At 37.9% G+C, this 14,584-nt stretch overlaps 2 protein-coding genes and 1 long non-coding RNA gene across 7 annotated transcripts in view; 2 read left to right on the top strand and 1 right to left on the bottom strand.

Moving 5' to 3' along the window:
* Nucleotides 1-1,199: 1,199 nt before the first annotated feature.
* On the top strand, nt 1,200-5,544 carry LOC18421648 (isocitrate lyase). Its single transcript, XM_006826426.4, has 3 exons — nt 1,200-1,293; nt 3,268-4,870; nt 5,309-5,544. Exons 1-3 carry the CDS (start codon nt 1,264-1,266, stop codon nt 5,401-5,403), a joined length of 1,728 nt encoding a protein of 575 aa, XP_006826489.2. The 5' UTR covers nt 1,200-1,263; the 3' UTR covers nt 5,404-5,544.
* A 436-nt stretch (nt 5,545-5,980) lies between these two features.
* LOC110008082 (uncharacterized) overlaps nt 5,981-14,584 on the bottom strand; it is a 52,182-nt gene continuing 43,578 nt past the window's right edge. For 2 of the 4 annotated variants that reach the window (XR_002282586.2, XR_016050549.1), the window contains one exon: nt 10,751-10,917. This is a non-coding gene — a long non-coding RNA (uncharacterized LOC110008082). Of the gene's footprint in view, nt 6,000-7,730; nt 8,684-10,750; nt 10,918-14,584 lie in introns of those variants that run through there. The other 2 variants (XR_016050548.1, XR_002282591.2) reach the window with 2 other exon arrangements.
* LOC18421613 (isocitrate lyase) lies at nt 8,544-14,358 on the top strand. 2 transcript variants are annotated; one of them, XM_020673290.2, is made up of 4 exons: nt 8,558-8,691; nt 8,877-8,921; nt 11,886-13,488; nt 13,964-14,358. In XM_020673290.2, exons 2-4 carry the CDS (start codon nt 8,916-8,918, stop codon nt 14,086-14,088), a joined length of 1,734 nt encoding a protein of 577 aa, XP_020528949.1. In that variant the 5' UTR covers nt 8,558-8,691; nt 8,877-8,915; the 3' UTR covers nt 14,089-14,358. The 2 variants fall into 2 exon arrangements, with proteins under 2 accessions (XP_006826488.1, XP_020528949.1); XM_006826425.4 differs by lacking the exon at nt 8,877-8,921 and having other exon boundaries at nt 8,544-8,691.

Genomic DNA, 14,584 nt, shown 5'->3' with positions numbered 1-14,584 from the left:
ACAAAATTGGATGGCTGGATGGTAAGGAAAGCATAGATCTTCTATGTTGTAGGAGAAGTATAGAAACCTTTCCCTTGTATATAATCCCCAAAAAAAAAAAAAAAAGTATTGAGGTTAATAATTTGGTATCACAAATATTAAGAAGAAGATGCCTAGAAAGTACAAATTAAGGATATTTATCATTTTCTCTATAGAGGCCAGCATCTTTCCTAATTTGGCTCGAATTAAGGATATTTATCCTTAGGATTGGATGAGTAAGTTAGGAGAGGGCCCCTGCCCTTTGCAAGATTTAGAGCCCTACCCTTTTGTAAGAATTGAATTGAGCATAGGACATAGCATTTCATATCGTCAAGCGCTAACCAATTAAGCCCAAGATCCTTTCCTATAAGTTTCAAAGTATAATATATTATTTTCAACACCACTTTATAAAAATGAGAGAGTCCCCTTCTCCAATTAAATGTCTTGTCACGAAAATTAAGAATCCCTTGTAGGAGAGACTTACTAAAAACAAAACATACTCTGTTCCTTCACTTCACGGGTTCATGAAAAATACTATTCTCCATCACTCTCGCTTTCTATTTTTCTCCTTTTTTTATTCGGTTAAGTATTTCTTATTTAAATCTCTCTGTCTCTTTCTCTCTCTTCGTTCTTATTCATAATCTTCACATAGTTTTTCAACGATTCAGGTCCCCAGAAAACTGTTTTAAGCTACCGGATTCTCACAGTTCACTAAAAATAATGGAAAAAACGAATACTAAGCAGTTGCCATGGAAATTCAGCATTTTCATAAGGAATATTAATAAAGTAGCCGAAAATACTGACTGCAATGGCTTTTCCAAATATAGAGCACGGCAAGTGTCTATCCTCCTGTCCAAAAATAGGAAAAAGCTGATGTCACTTATTCACCAGTGATCCAATCTAAAGCATTGTAACAGACACGAGTTAATCATCTGCCGTTAAAATCCACCCCACCCTTTTCAATAAGAAAAGAGCCCATCCCCATGACTGCAACAGATTTAGATCTCAAAAAGCAATTTTCATTTATGAAAAAAAAAAATTTAGATGATAATAAGAAGGAAGGAAGAAGCTTCTGTATCTTTGTTTGTTTCTTTCGTTGGAAAAAACAGATGTTATGTCTATCCAGACACCTCAGTGGTCCTCCTGTTATAAATTGGGCACACAGAAAGAGAGCCTCCATTATACACATCATCTTCTATTTAAAATCCTTTCCTTTCTCCTTTCTAACACACAGTAGTTCCAACCATGGCTGCAGCATTCTCAGGACCTTCCCTGGTGAGCCCAAGAAAAGCCTAACTTCTTTGTTTTGCTTATTTTTCTACCCCCTCCGCTTCTCTCTCTTTCTATTTTTTTTTTGTCTCTCATGTAATTTTTTTAAGCTAGGAGAAAGGTCTATGTCAATTGCTTCAATTAGACAAGAAAATAGAATTTTTTTTTAAGCTAGGAGAAATGTCCAAGTCAATTGCTTCAATTAGACAAGAAAATAGTCAAGGTTGTCTCAATCAAGGGCTTTTCACACCTTGAGAAACCACCGGACAATTCTCTCATTGTAATAAGCAGGTTATCGGTTTAGAAATAGTTAGTGGTTTCAAATGCGTTAGTAGGAATGGAACCTAGACCAATGTCTGAGACTCGGTGGTGCTACCACCACGACCTCAGCCCAGTTCCCTATGTATGTATAGTCCTTTTAGATCGTATTTGCTTGTTCTAAAGCCATGCATTAAACTCTTTGCTAGTTTTTACAATGAACTAAATTTGAAAGATTTTTAAATGCCATATTGCATTCTATAACGATCAAACCACAAATTCATGTTGATAGGGAAAGCAATTGGTATGATCGTTGTTTCTCTATGGTCATGAGTGTCAGCATCATAGTAAAGAGGCTGGGTCATGATGGCAGCACCTCCATACCTAGTTACCACGTTGTGGTTTTCAATCTTGCTGACAACACCCACTGACAACTTAAAAAAAAAAGTTCTCCATAATCTATCTGAGAAAATGGGTGGGCCAGTCTTCCCCACTGAATTATCCAAAAAAAAAAGTGTTAGCATCATCAAATTAATAGGTTAGAGAGCAATGGTACGTACAATTTCATGAAAGATCTAGACAATGATGACCCTAAGCACGATCATATAGTTCATAGTAGAAGTCCAATATACATATATGAGAACTTATAATAAGTAATCTAGGGTCTATGTAAATTCGTAGACCACCCAAATGATGGATAGTGATGGAGATGCTAGTACTTTAGCTGCGTAAAATACTTTGTTATATTTCAAAGTAATATAAGGTTTAATGTAGGCTTCCTAATCTTTTAATAATTTTGAGAGATAAAGTAGTGGGTTTTAACCCCACATTGAAGATTTGAATGGGTATTGAGTGATATTTATGTGAGAGTATTATCATATATCATGTTCATAGAATAAAAGTGAGAGTGCCGCGAAGCATGCGGAGGCATGACATTGGCTACTTTAGTTGGAAGGTGATTGTTGGGTTAGTAAGGCACCATAGTTCACTACTTTATCAAAAGGATTGTTTTTCTCACTTTTTACTTTCTTTTTCTCTCACTTTCACTCTCCTGTACTGTATCTCTCTACCCAAGTTTCTCTCATTCTCTAATTTGAAATTCCTCTCTCTCTCTACTATTACACTACTCTCGTATATAATGTAGGCTTCTGGTTCATGTGCATAGAACTTAAAATCTAATTTGAGACTTTTGTTAACTACCCAAACAAAAATTATGTTTTACACTCTTTTTCTCTTGCTTTCACTCTTCCGTATTCTCTCTCTCTAACTAATTTTATTTCTCTCTAAATTGAACTTCTCTCTCTCTCTCCTATTATAATACTCTCGTGCAAACTGTAGGCTTCTGGTTGACGTGCATAGAACTTATAAGCTAATTTGATACCTTATGTCTTCCTATATCTTGAGGACAATCCATTTTAAGCACACTTATTTTTAGTACACAAAAAGCGCTACTGTGTGCCTGTATTTCACCCAACTTATTCCAACAGCAGATGCACTGTTTATCACCAATTACCTCATAAACAAGTTACATCCCCTCGCCATTACAATTCATCATTTCAATGGATGTGATATCCTAATGACCATGTTAAAACATAGGACAATGTATACACCCCACATGTGCATGAGCATAGAGCACGCACATGCACGATGATTCTCACAAGCAAGATGATCCTTTCAAGTACGTAAATTGGTAAATAATCCTAATTTTGAAATGATTGCTAGATGATGGACGAGGAAGGGAGGTTTGGGGCAGAAGTCGCTGACGTGCAGTCATGGTGGAGCTCTGAGAGGTTCCGGCTGACTCGCCGACCCTACACTGCCAGAGAGGTGGTGGCATTGCGAGGGAGCCTGAGACAGAGCTATGCATCAAATGAGCTTGCCAAGAAGCTTTGGCGAACCCTAAAAACCCACCAAGCAAACAAGACAACCTCGAGGACCTTCGGTGCCCTAGATCCGGTCCAAGTAACCATGATGGCCAAATACTTGGACACTGTGTACGTGTCTGGGTGGCAATGCTCCTCCACCCACACCTCAACCAATGAGCCTGGGCCCGACTTAGCGGACTACCCCTATGATACAGTTCCCAACAAAGTTGAACACCTCTTCTTTGCTCAACAATATCATGATAGGAAGCAAAATGAGGCTCGTATGAACATGAGTCGAGAAGAGAGGGCTAGGACCCCTTACGTAGATTATTTGAAGCCTATAATAGCAGATGGAGATACTGGGTTCGGTGGGGCCACCGCCACGGTTAAGCTTTGCAAGCTCTTCGTGGAAAGGGGCGCAGCCGGGGTCCATATTGAGGACCAATCATCTATGACCAAAAAATGTGGCCATATGGCAGGGAAGGTGTTGGTCTCAATCGGAGAGCACATTAACCGGCTTGTGGCCGCCAGGCTCCAATTTGACATAATGGGGGTTGAGACTGTGCTCGTAGCACGCACCGATGCGGTGGCCGCCAACCTCATCCAAACTAATGTGGACTCAAGGGATCACCAATTCATATTGGGGGTCACAAACCCTAATCTTAAGGGGAGGGCCTTGGCCACTCTCCTAGTAGAGGCCATGGCTGCTGGGAAAAATGGCTTGGAGCTACAAGCCATAGAAGACGAGTGGTTGGCTAAGGCCGGCCTCATAACTTTCTCTGAATGTGTCATGAATGCGATAAACAGGTTGAATATTGGAGAGGGAGAAAAGCGGTGGAGATTGAATGAGTGGGAGAAGCTCTCAGGTTACAATAATTGCCTCTCTAACGAGAAGGCTAGAGAAATAGCCACGGGGTTCGGGTTGAAAGACTTGTATTGGGACTGGGATTTGCCGAGGACCCGAGAAGGATTTTATAGGTTCAAGGGCTCAGTAATGGCGGCAGTCGTTAGGGGATGGGCCTTTGCCCCTCATGCTGACCTCATATGGATGGAGACCTCAAGCCCTGACTTGGTTGAGTGCACCAAGTTTGCACAAGGGGTTAAGTCGGTGCACCCTGAAATAATGTTTGCTTACAACCTCTCTCCTTCTTTCAATTGGGATGCATCAGGAATGACTGATGCACAGATGAGGGATTTTATACCTCAGATTGCGAGGTTGGGCTACTGTTGGCAGTTCATAACCCTTGCTGGGTTCCATGCAAATGCACTAGTCATTGACACTTTTGCCAAGGATTTCGCAAGGAGGGGGATGCTTACTTATGTGGAAAGGATTCAGAGGGAGGAGAGAAACAATGGGGTTGATACACTTGCGCATCAGAAGTGGTCTGGTGCTAATTATTATGACAGGGTGCTCAAGACAGTTCAAGGCGGTATGTCTTCGACTGCAGCCATGGGCAAAGGCAAGTATCCCACCAGCTCAAAGAATAGTTTTATTTCCTCTTCTTCTTGAATATCAAACTAAATTTCAGTATAATTAATTTCTTAAAAGGATTTTTTTTTTCAATTGCAAAAATTAGATGGCTGATATGTGAAATTTCAGTAGTCTTAAATTTGAAGAAGATTGACACTACAAATATGCTCTAGGAACTTTTATTCAAATTTCAGTCAGAAATAAGATCAAATTCCATCCAAAGTTCAATTTAAAACGGTTAATCAGCACATGGGTGCTGACTGGAAATATGAGAAGCCAAATCATGCTTTGACTTCAATTTGTCTACAGAAGCGAACACCACTGCTACTTCAGAGACAGCAATTGTGCTATTTACGCCACTTCAAACTGTTTTTATTTATTCTGATCATTGCCATTTTTTATTTAATTATTGGTAAGTTGCATGCAGGGGTAACTGAAGAGCAGTTCAAAGAAACATGGGGAAATACCAGAGCTATTGACATGAATGGAAGTGGAGAAGTGATTGCCAAGTCAAGAATGTAGCAAGACTGTTAAAACCAAGATAGTAGAGCCTTGGTTTAATTTCACGTGTTTTATCGATGGGTGGCAGACATTTATATTCCTTCTCAAATGCAGCTTACTAGAATAATTTAATAAATAATTTCCAATTGGGATTTCACTCTCTATTATTCTCACTGAGCCACCAATTGTTCACTAGAAACTTACCTAGATATTATATATTCAGTTGAAATTTTGGAAATTTTATGAGTGCTGAGCACTTCCATCTTTACGGGTTGGGTCGTGGTGGTAGCACCCCCACACCTCAATCACCACGTTGTAGCTTTCATTCCTATTGACACCACCCTACTAACACCTTAAAAAAAACCTAACTCCTAGAATATTTGAAAAACGGGTAGGTACCTGTCCTCCGCATTGAAGTAACCAATAAAAACTCACCCATGTAAAACTGAGCTTCAAGTCTTGCTTTCAAACAGAGCACCTTAGTATTGTTTGTGTGTAGGGATTGCATATCATTTTACATAACCTATGCTACTTGCATCCTTCAGATGTTGGCCACCATCTTCTCAACAATATTCTACCACTGAAAATTCTTCACACATTGGAAGGATTATTCCAGACTGTCACAGGAAATAGGCATTGGAGACTGACATGAGAATACAAAAAGTATACAGTAAATATACAACTTCAGGAAAAAAAAGGTAAATTGCCGATTCGCTACTGTAGAATCCCTGATTGTTAGCTAATATGCTTTCTTCAATAAATTTCTAGTTTGTCTTAGTTAATAACTTTTTATATTTTAAAAACCTGCTAGGCCCCATCGATCTCCTCCACATGGAAGTCTTATTTTTAAAATCCAACCGACACATGTAAAAAGGATGGCCTCCTCCATACTTCACGTTGCAAATTCCTTGCCCACATTTACAATGTGGAACTAATTATCAACTCTCTCTCTCTCTCTCTCTCTCTCTCTCTCTCTCTCTCTCTCTCTCTCTCTCTCTCTCTCTCTCTCTCTCTGGTCTTACTTTTAAAATCCAACCGACACATGTAAAAAGGATGGCCTCCTGCATAATTCACATTGCAAAGGCATGAGTCAATTTTTTAAAGCCGCTTGGTTTTCCTTTCCTTCCCCACATTTACAATTTGGAACTAATTATCAACTCTCTCTCTCTCTCTCTCTAGTCTTATTTTAAAAATCCAAACCGACACATGTAAAAAGGATGGCCTCCTGTATAATTCACGTTGCAAAGGCATGAGTCAATTTTTTAAAGTGGCTGGGTTTTCCTTTCCTTCCCCACATTTACAATGTGGAACGAATTATGACCTCTCTCTCTCTTTCTCTCTCTCTCTCTCTATAGTGTAGACTTTGGAACTCAATTAGTAGTTGACTTAAAAACCAACGCTTGCATTAGTTCTTTCTCTCTCTCACTAACTAACACTGGGATTTGTTTCTACTCTCTCTCAATTATTAGATAGAGAATATTTACTCTTAACTTATTAGGTAGAGAGAATTTACTGTATGGTCACCTTTACATAGCTCATGTGTAGTTTTTTTGGAGGAAAAATAAGTTGAAAGTATGATTAAAGGGCTTCAATCATTTTACAAAACCAATAGTGGCCTTTAGAATTTAATTTTTAAGTTTTATTTCATAAAAATATTTTCTCAAAAAATTTGTTGAAAATTTATAAATTAACTCAGGGTTGAGATTCTTTAAGAATTTAGGACATTTTGATAATGTGACAAACTTAATTGTACTGAACGAAATTACAAAAATAATATCAGTTGTAAAAGTCATATATCAAAATTAATTTAAAAATAGTATCAAAATTAATGTTAGTATACACTTAGACAAGAAACAATGTCTCATTTTTCATGTATTTTTGTAAAATAATAAAAGTACATAATGTACTACCCTCGAAAAAAATTTAAAATATTAAAGCACAATATTTTAAAGGATTTTTAGTATTTTTTTAAAATAATTTCAAACTAGATCCGGCCATTCCAATCGGGACTGGCGATCTAACCCAGTTTTGCATATGGATGATTGGAGTCACCTATCAGCTTTTTAAAACCTTGCAAAAAACAATTTAGTGCATTAAGATTAGAGTGTTAAATAGAAAATCATTTTTCTTCTCACATTTAACTTTCTAAAATCAGCCACTACATTATAAAGTCAGGGGCAAATTCGAGGGAAATCCCTGACCTTATAGGAAATGGACATCATATAGAATATCATGAAATCTGACTAAAGACATGACTCTTAATAGAGCGGAATAAGAATAAGATTTGTGTAACCGACCCCAAATAGTTGAGATAAAGCTCGAATGATGATGACGATGATAACCATACTTACTTGTTGATATAAGGCTCGAGGGTCGAATGGTACTTGTAGGGGAAATTATAGATGCCCCACAATTTGCACTTTCTAGGCGTGCTCGCCCCACCCAACCCAAGAAAGAAAAAAAAAACACAAGGCCTCTCCTTAAAAACATTTTTTATACCAACACCTTTTTTCTTTTCTTTTCTTTTTTTGCAACTACCCCAAGTATAAAAGTTAACTTTTTAAAACTAAAATACCCTCTCTTTTTTGCCAAATTTTCCACTCTCTCGAAGTTGTATCGGACCGGCACAACTTATATAGTCTATATTCAACTTGTATCAGTACAACACATTTTTGTTCCGGACTAGCACAACTTCTACAAAGCTGATCCAACAATTTTTTTATGTCGAACCCACTCTATATTTAACTTATGCTAGTCCACCACATTTTTGTGCTAGACCGACACATATGGGTATCATGTTTTGGAAACATGGTTAAAATGAAGGGTATTTTAATCCAAACAAATTGACATTTTTACGTTTTTTTTTTTGAAAGGGAGGGGTAGATGTAAAGAAAAACAATGTCGGAACTAATAATGTGATAAAAATTACTGGGGGAGAGGATACCTAATTCAAATGGTATCTAATATAAATATTGGGGGGCGAGGATACCTAAGAAAGTACAAATGGTATCTATAATATTCCCCTACTTTTACCTCCTATTCATTTTTTTATTCATTTTCAATAAACAGTAGCTGTCGGGTCTCCATCATTGTTTATTATGGAGATGGAAGCTGACTGCGCATCAATCATAAACCTTATAATACAAAAATTAGGTCAGGCCGGTGGTTGCTCCTTATGTCTATAAAAAAGAGGGCTTGGATGGAACTCCCATCCATTCCGGAGATTGGGGAGTATAGTAGAGGCCCACAGTGCGGATATCGCTCCTTCACCAGTTCGACTTCCCCCGAGCTAAGCCCTACCCTGAAAAGGTAATGAGATCACCTTTCTGCTTAGAAGACCATTCACCAACTTCCATGATGCACTACACTAATATTCTCTCCCTTCCTCTCTCAACTTCAATGGTGCATCAGAAAAATTCTCTCTAGACAGAGGAAATATATATATATATATAGACATGAACTTGACCACACCTAACCTCCAACAAAATTGGCAGGCATCTAACAAAGTTGGACGGTGGGTGAGGCAACTGACTATGCAAGTAAGTCCACATGGTAACCATATCCTAAGGTTGCAACCTTAAAATGTATAATTACATGTGATACAATTTGGAGGTGCGCCTTAATTGGTGGATTGTTTAACGTTGCAACCTATCACCTAGGTCACAATCTATATTGGGTCCTTCATATATGGCAATGATATAATGCAATGGTCGTATCACAGTATGATGCAACCACACTTCTAAAAAACCATGTTTGTAGTATTTGTATAACTCAAAATTTTGCACACACACTCCCTTCATCTCAATAATCAATCCAAAAAAAAAAAACTTCAATTTGAACCCTAGATATGGTAAAAAAAAAGCCTCTCCAACAACAAATCTAGACCATTCATTTGGTGAATTCCAAAAACTTAGCCTTTACAAACTCAAAATCATTTTTTTCTTTTTTAACATTGTTCATCTAATGATAGTAAAGCCATCTAACAAAATTGGAAAAGAAAAAGTCTTTCCAAGGCCTAGATCTAAGCATCTTATCAAAATGGACTGCCTATATTAATTGGACTAACAAAAATACTTTCTAAATTGTATTTTCAAATTTTTATTTTTTGTAATTGTTCATTAGAATGAAAAGAGTGTATATTTTAAATTTTGTATCAAACAAAAAGCCCTAACATGGTTTTTGAATATTGTTGCATCATATTACTATACAATTGCATAAAATCATTGCCCATATATATATATATATATATATATATATATATATATATATATATATATATATATATATATAAAGTTTATATAAGATTGCAACCTTAAAATGTAGAATCACATATGCACCTAAAAAATCTACCGTAAATGTTGTTTTAATGTTAAAAAAACCCTCTAATCGATCATCTCGTTCTCGACATCGAGACGTATGAATATGAAAAAAAAATGTTTGAGTCCCGAAAATAGTGCATCTTGCAACACATTATCTAGACCATCCATTTTCAAAATTTTCATGTATTTATAGATCTACCTGATTTTAACCATTTTTGAAATTTAAAAATTTCAAATTAGGTATGAAAATAGATTTTTAGATAATACTAAAGATTTTTTACAACAAAGTTACATGTTACGATAAAATTTTAAGGTGCGCCTTATTAGATTGTTTAAGGTTGCAACCTTATAGAAACCACACCCATATATATATATATATATATATATATATATATATATATATATATATATATATATATATATATATATATATATGATGTGGATGGATGAAACCCTTCCAATGGTTGAGATTTCACAATACTTACCTCCAACGGCCAAAAATTTGACTCATTTTCTTTTTAATTTAAATAAGTTATTTATCCGAATTTGAGGGAAGAAGTGTATTTTCTTTAATATAACCACAACAAAATTACTCAAAAATATACCAAAGTATCCGTAAAAGTTTTTTTTTCAATTCTTTAGTATTTTAATTCAAGTCTACTTATGAAAATGAATCTATAGGCTAAGTTTCATATTAATAATATTTTTAAATTAAAATTGAAAATAAAAAACAAAATTCAATTTTGGCCCTTGGATGAGGCTGGTTCAATTCCAATCATTAAAAGGAGCGCGTCTAAACGAAAAAAACCCACGCACGCGTCACCCTCATTTCCATTTTTTTCTCTGTTTTGGCCAGTATCTGTCATTTCGATGATGCTGGGGAGAAAATACTCTCTCCCTCAACTGCAATTTTGCATGTGAAAATACTTTCTTTTTTTTGTTTTTGACTGTTATCTTACAGTTTAATACTCTCTCTGGTTCTTCTTCATGATCTTCCAGGTCCCAAAGAATCAGAAAACTATATTAAAGTAGAGGCAATTTCATAGTTTACTAAAATAATTAAAATAATAATAATAATAATAATAATAAAGAGTTAACAAGGGAAATCATTGTTTTCACAAGGAAATATCAATCAAGTGGCAAAAAATACTGACTGGAATGGCTTTTCCAAATATAGAGAAATCAAAGGTCTGAAACACGGCTAGTGTCTATCCTCCTGTCCAAAAATAGCAAAAAAAACTCATTTAATCACCATTGATCCAATCTAAAGCATTAACAGACACGCATTAATCATCCGCAGTTAAAATCCACCCTTTTTAAAAAGAAAAGAGCCCATCCCCCATGACTGCAGCATATTTGAATCTCAAAAAGCAATTTCCATTTATTAATAAAAGAAATTTAGATGATAATAAGAAAGAAAGAAGAAGCTTCTCTATAATTGTTTCCATTCTCGAAAAAAAAAGAGATGTCATATTGATCCAGATTTATCTATCCACAACTTAGTGGTCCTCCTGCTATAAATTGGCCACACAGAAAGAGAACCTGTATTATACACATCATCTATTTAAATCCTTGCCGTTCTTCTTTCTGACACAGTAGTTCCAACCATGGCGGCAGCATTCTCAGGACCTTCCCTAACTTCTCTGTTTTGCTTCTTTTTCTTTACCCTCTCTCTCTCTCTCTCTCATGTGATGTTAAGCTAGGAAAGAGGTCTATGTCAATTGCTTCGATTAGACAAGAAAATAGTCATGGCTGTAGCTCAATCAAGGTCTTTTCGCACCTTGAGAGATCAACCGACAATTTTCTCATTGCAAACCAACAATGACGAGATTCAGAAACAAATTCATTGATTTCACCAATTGGGTTTCCTCATGTAGCAGTCAAGAATCATAAACTATGTATACTCCTGTTAGATCGTATCCGCTTGTTCTAAAGCCATGCATTGAACTCTGTGCTAGCTGTAATAGTGTACTAAATTTGAAAGATTTTAAGTACCACACTGCATACTAAAGTGATAAAAACACAAATGCATCTGAATAGGATGTGATGGTCCTAATGACCATGTTTTCCATATGTTAAAACATAGGATCATGTATACACACGCACATATGCATGAGTGTAGATGAGATGATTCTTACATGGAAGATGATTCTTTCAATTTCTGTGTTTCGAAATGGTTGCCAGATGACGGAGGAGGAGAGGAGGTTCGAGGCAGAAATTGCTGAGGTGCAGGCATGGTGGAGCACTGAGAGGTTCCGGCTGACCCGCCGCCCTTACACTGCAAGAGAGGTTGTGGCATTGCGAGGGAGCCTGAGACAGACCTATGTATCAAATGAGCTCGCCAAGAAGCTTTGGCAAACTCTAAAAACCCACCAAGCAAACAAGACAGCCTCGAGGACCTTCGGTGCCCTAGACCCAGTCCAAGTAACCATGATGGCCAAGTACCTGGACACTGTGTACGTGTCTGGGTGGCAGTGCTCTTCCACCCACACCTCAACCAATGAGCCTGGCCCCGACTTAGCTGACTACCCCTATGATACCGTCCCCAACAAAGTTGAACACCTCTTCTTCGCTCAACTATATCATGATAGGAAGCAAAGGGAGGCTCGTATGAACATGAACAAAGAAGAGAGGGCTAGGACCCCTTACATAGATTACTTGAAGCCTATGATAGCAGATGGAGATACTGGGTTTGGTGGGGCCACCGCCACGGTGAAGCTTTGCAAGCTCTTCGTGGAGAGGGGCGCAGGTGGGGTCCACCTTGAGGACCAAGCATCTGTGACCAAAAAATGTGGCCACATGGCAGGGAAGGTGTTGGTCTCAGTAGGAGAGCACATAAATAGGCTTGTGGCTGCCAGGCTCCAGTTCGACATAATGGGGGTTGAAACTGTGCTCGTGGCTCGCACTGATGCAGTGGCTGCCAACCTCATCCAAACGAACATGGACTCAAGGGATCACCAGTTCATATTGGGGGTCACAAACCCTGATCTTATGGGGAAGGCCTTGGCCACTCTCCTTGCAGAGGCCATGGCTGCCGGGAAAACTGGCTTGGAGCTACAAATCATAGAAGACGAGTGGTTAGCTAAGGCCAGCCTCATGACTTTCTCTGAATGTGTCATGAATGTGATAAACAGGTTGAATATTGGAGAGGAAGAAAGGAGAAGGAGATTGAATGAGTGGGAGAGGGCCTCGGGCTACAATAACTGCCTCTCTAACGAGAAGGCTCGAGAGATAGCGGAGGGGTTGGGGTTGACAGACCTGTTCTGGGACTGGGATTTGCCAAGGACCCGAGAAGGATTTTACAGGTTCAAGGGCTCAGTTATGGCGGCTGTAGTTAGGGGATGGGCCTTTGCCCCTCATGCTGACCTCATATGGATGGAGACCTCAAGCCCTGACTTGGTTGAGTGCACCAAGTTTTCACAAGGGATTAAGTCGTTGCACCCAGAAATAATGCTTGCTTATAACCTCTCTCCTTCTTTCAATTGGGATGCATCAGGGATGACTGACGCACAGATGAGGGATTTCATACCACAGATTGCGAAGTTGGGCTACTGTTGGCAGTTCATAACTCTTGCTGGGTTCCATGCAAATGCCCTAGTCATTGACACTTTTGCCAAGGATTTCGCAAGGAGGGGGATGCGTGCTTATGTGGAAAGGATTCAGAGGGAGGAGAGAAACAATGGGGTTGATACACTTGCGCATCAGAAGTGGTCTGGTGCTAATTATTATGACACGGTGCTCAAGACAGTTCAAGGTGGTATTTCCGCAACTGCAGCCATGGGCAAAGGCAAGTATCCCACCAGCTCAAAGAATAGTTTTACTTTCCTTCGCTTTTTGAATCTCAAACTAAATTTCGCAACAATGAATTTCTCATAAGGAAATTTGTTTTTTTCTATTGCGCAAAATAGATGGCTGATATGTGGAATTTCAATAGCACTTCGGTCTTCAACTTGAAGAAAATTGCCACTACAAATATGACAAAAAACATTTCTTAGATTTTAGTCTGAAATCAGATTATATTCCACCCAAAGTTTATTTTAAAAGCAGCCAATCAGCATATAGGTGCTGACTGGAAATAATGATATTCCAAATCATGCTTTGACCAAAGGTTGAAATCTTACCAAACTCATGAATTTGTCAACGCAAATGAACACCACTACTACTTTAGAGATAGCAATAGTTCAATTTACGCCACTTTAAACTGTTTCGATTTATTTTGATCATTGCCATTTTGAATTTAATTATTGGTAATTTGCGTGCAGGGGTAACTGAAGAGCAGTTCAAAGAAACGGGGACTAATAATGGAGCCATTTACATTAACGGAAGTGGAGAAGTAACTAATAACGGAGCCATTTACATGAATGGATGTGGAGAAGTGATTGCCTAATCAAGAAGATAGCAAGACTGCTACAATCAAGATATTAGAGCCCTGTTTAGTTTCATGTGTTTTATCAGTGTGGTAGACGTTTATATTCCTGTCAAAAGAGTGGAGAAGTGCTTGCCTAGTCAAGAAGGTAGCAAGATTGCTACAACCAAGACATTAGAGCCTTGGTTTAGTTTCATGTGTTTGATTAATGTGTGGCAGACATTTATATTCCGTTCTAAAAGCAACTTACTAGAATATATTAGTAAATAATTCCCATTTGGGATTCCACTCTGTTATTGTCATGGAGCCACCAACTGTTGACCAGAAACTCACCTATATGGAGAGTCTGAGGTCAGTCCACTAGCTGACAATCACAGTAAATACCCAACGACCCAGATTGAATCTGGACCGATCCAGTGGTCATGATTGCATTTCGTATTTGAATTTGAATTTATTTTATTTTTTTTACAAATCCGATTCACTTGAAATTTTGAGCACATACTCTTGAATAATAGAT

The sequence above is a fragment of the Amborella trichopoda genome, chromosome 2 (assembly GCF_054954075.1).
Source record: "Amborella trichopoda isolate Santa Cruz 75 chromosome 2, AtrichopodaSantaCruz75HAP2 v2.0, whole genome shotgun sequence".
Lineage (NCBI taxonomy): Eukaryota > Viridiplantae > Streptophyta > Magnoliopsida > Amborellales > Amborellaceae > Amborella > Amborella trichopoda.
This window is presented reverse-complemented; position numbering and strand designations above follow the sequence as displayed.

Coding starts and splice junctions, on each gene's coding strand:
- LOC18421648 (XM_006826426.4), top strand. CDS start 1,264: ATGGCTGCAGCATTCTCAGGACCTTCCCTG. Junction 1,294..3,267: donor CATTCTCAGGACCTTCCCTG/GTGAGCCCAAGA, acceptor AATGATTGCTAG/ATGATGGACGAGGAAGGGAG. Junction 4,871..5,308: donor GACTGCAGCCATGGGCAAAG/GCAAGTATCCCA, acceptor AGTTGCATGCAG/GGGTAACTGAAGAGCAGTTC.
- LOC18421613 (XM_020673290.2), top strand. Junction 13,489..13,963: donor AACTGCAGCCATGGGCAAAG/GCAAGTATCCCA, acceptor ATTTGCGTGCAG/GGGTAACTGAAGAGCAGTTC.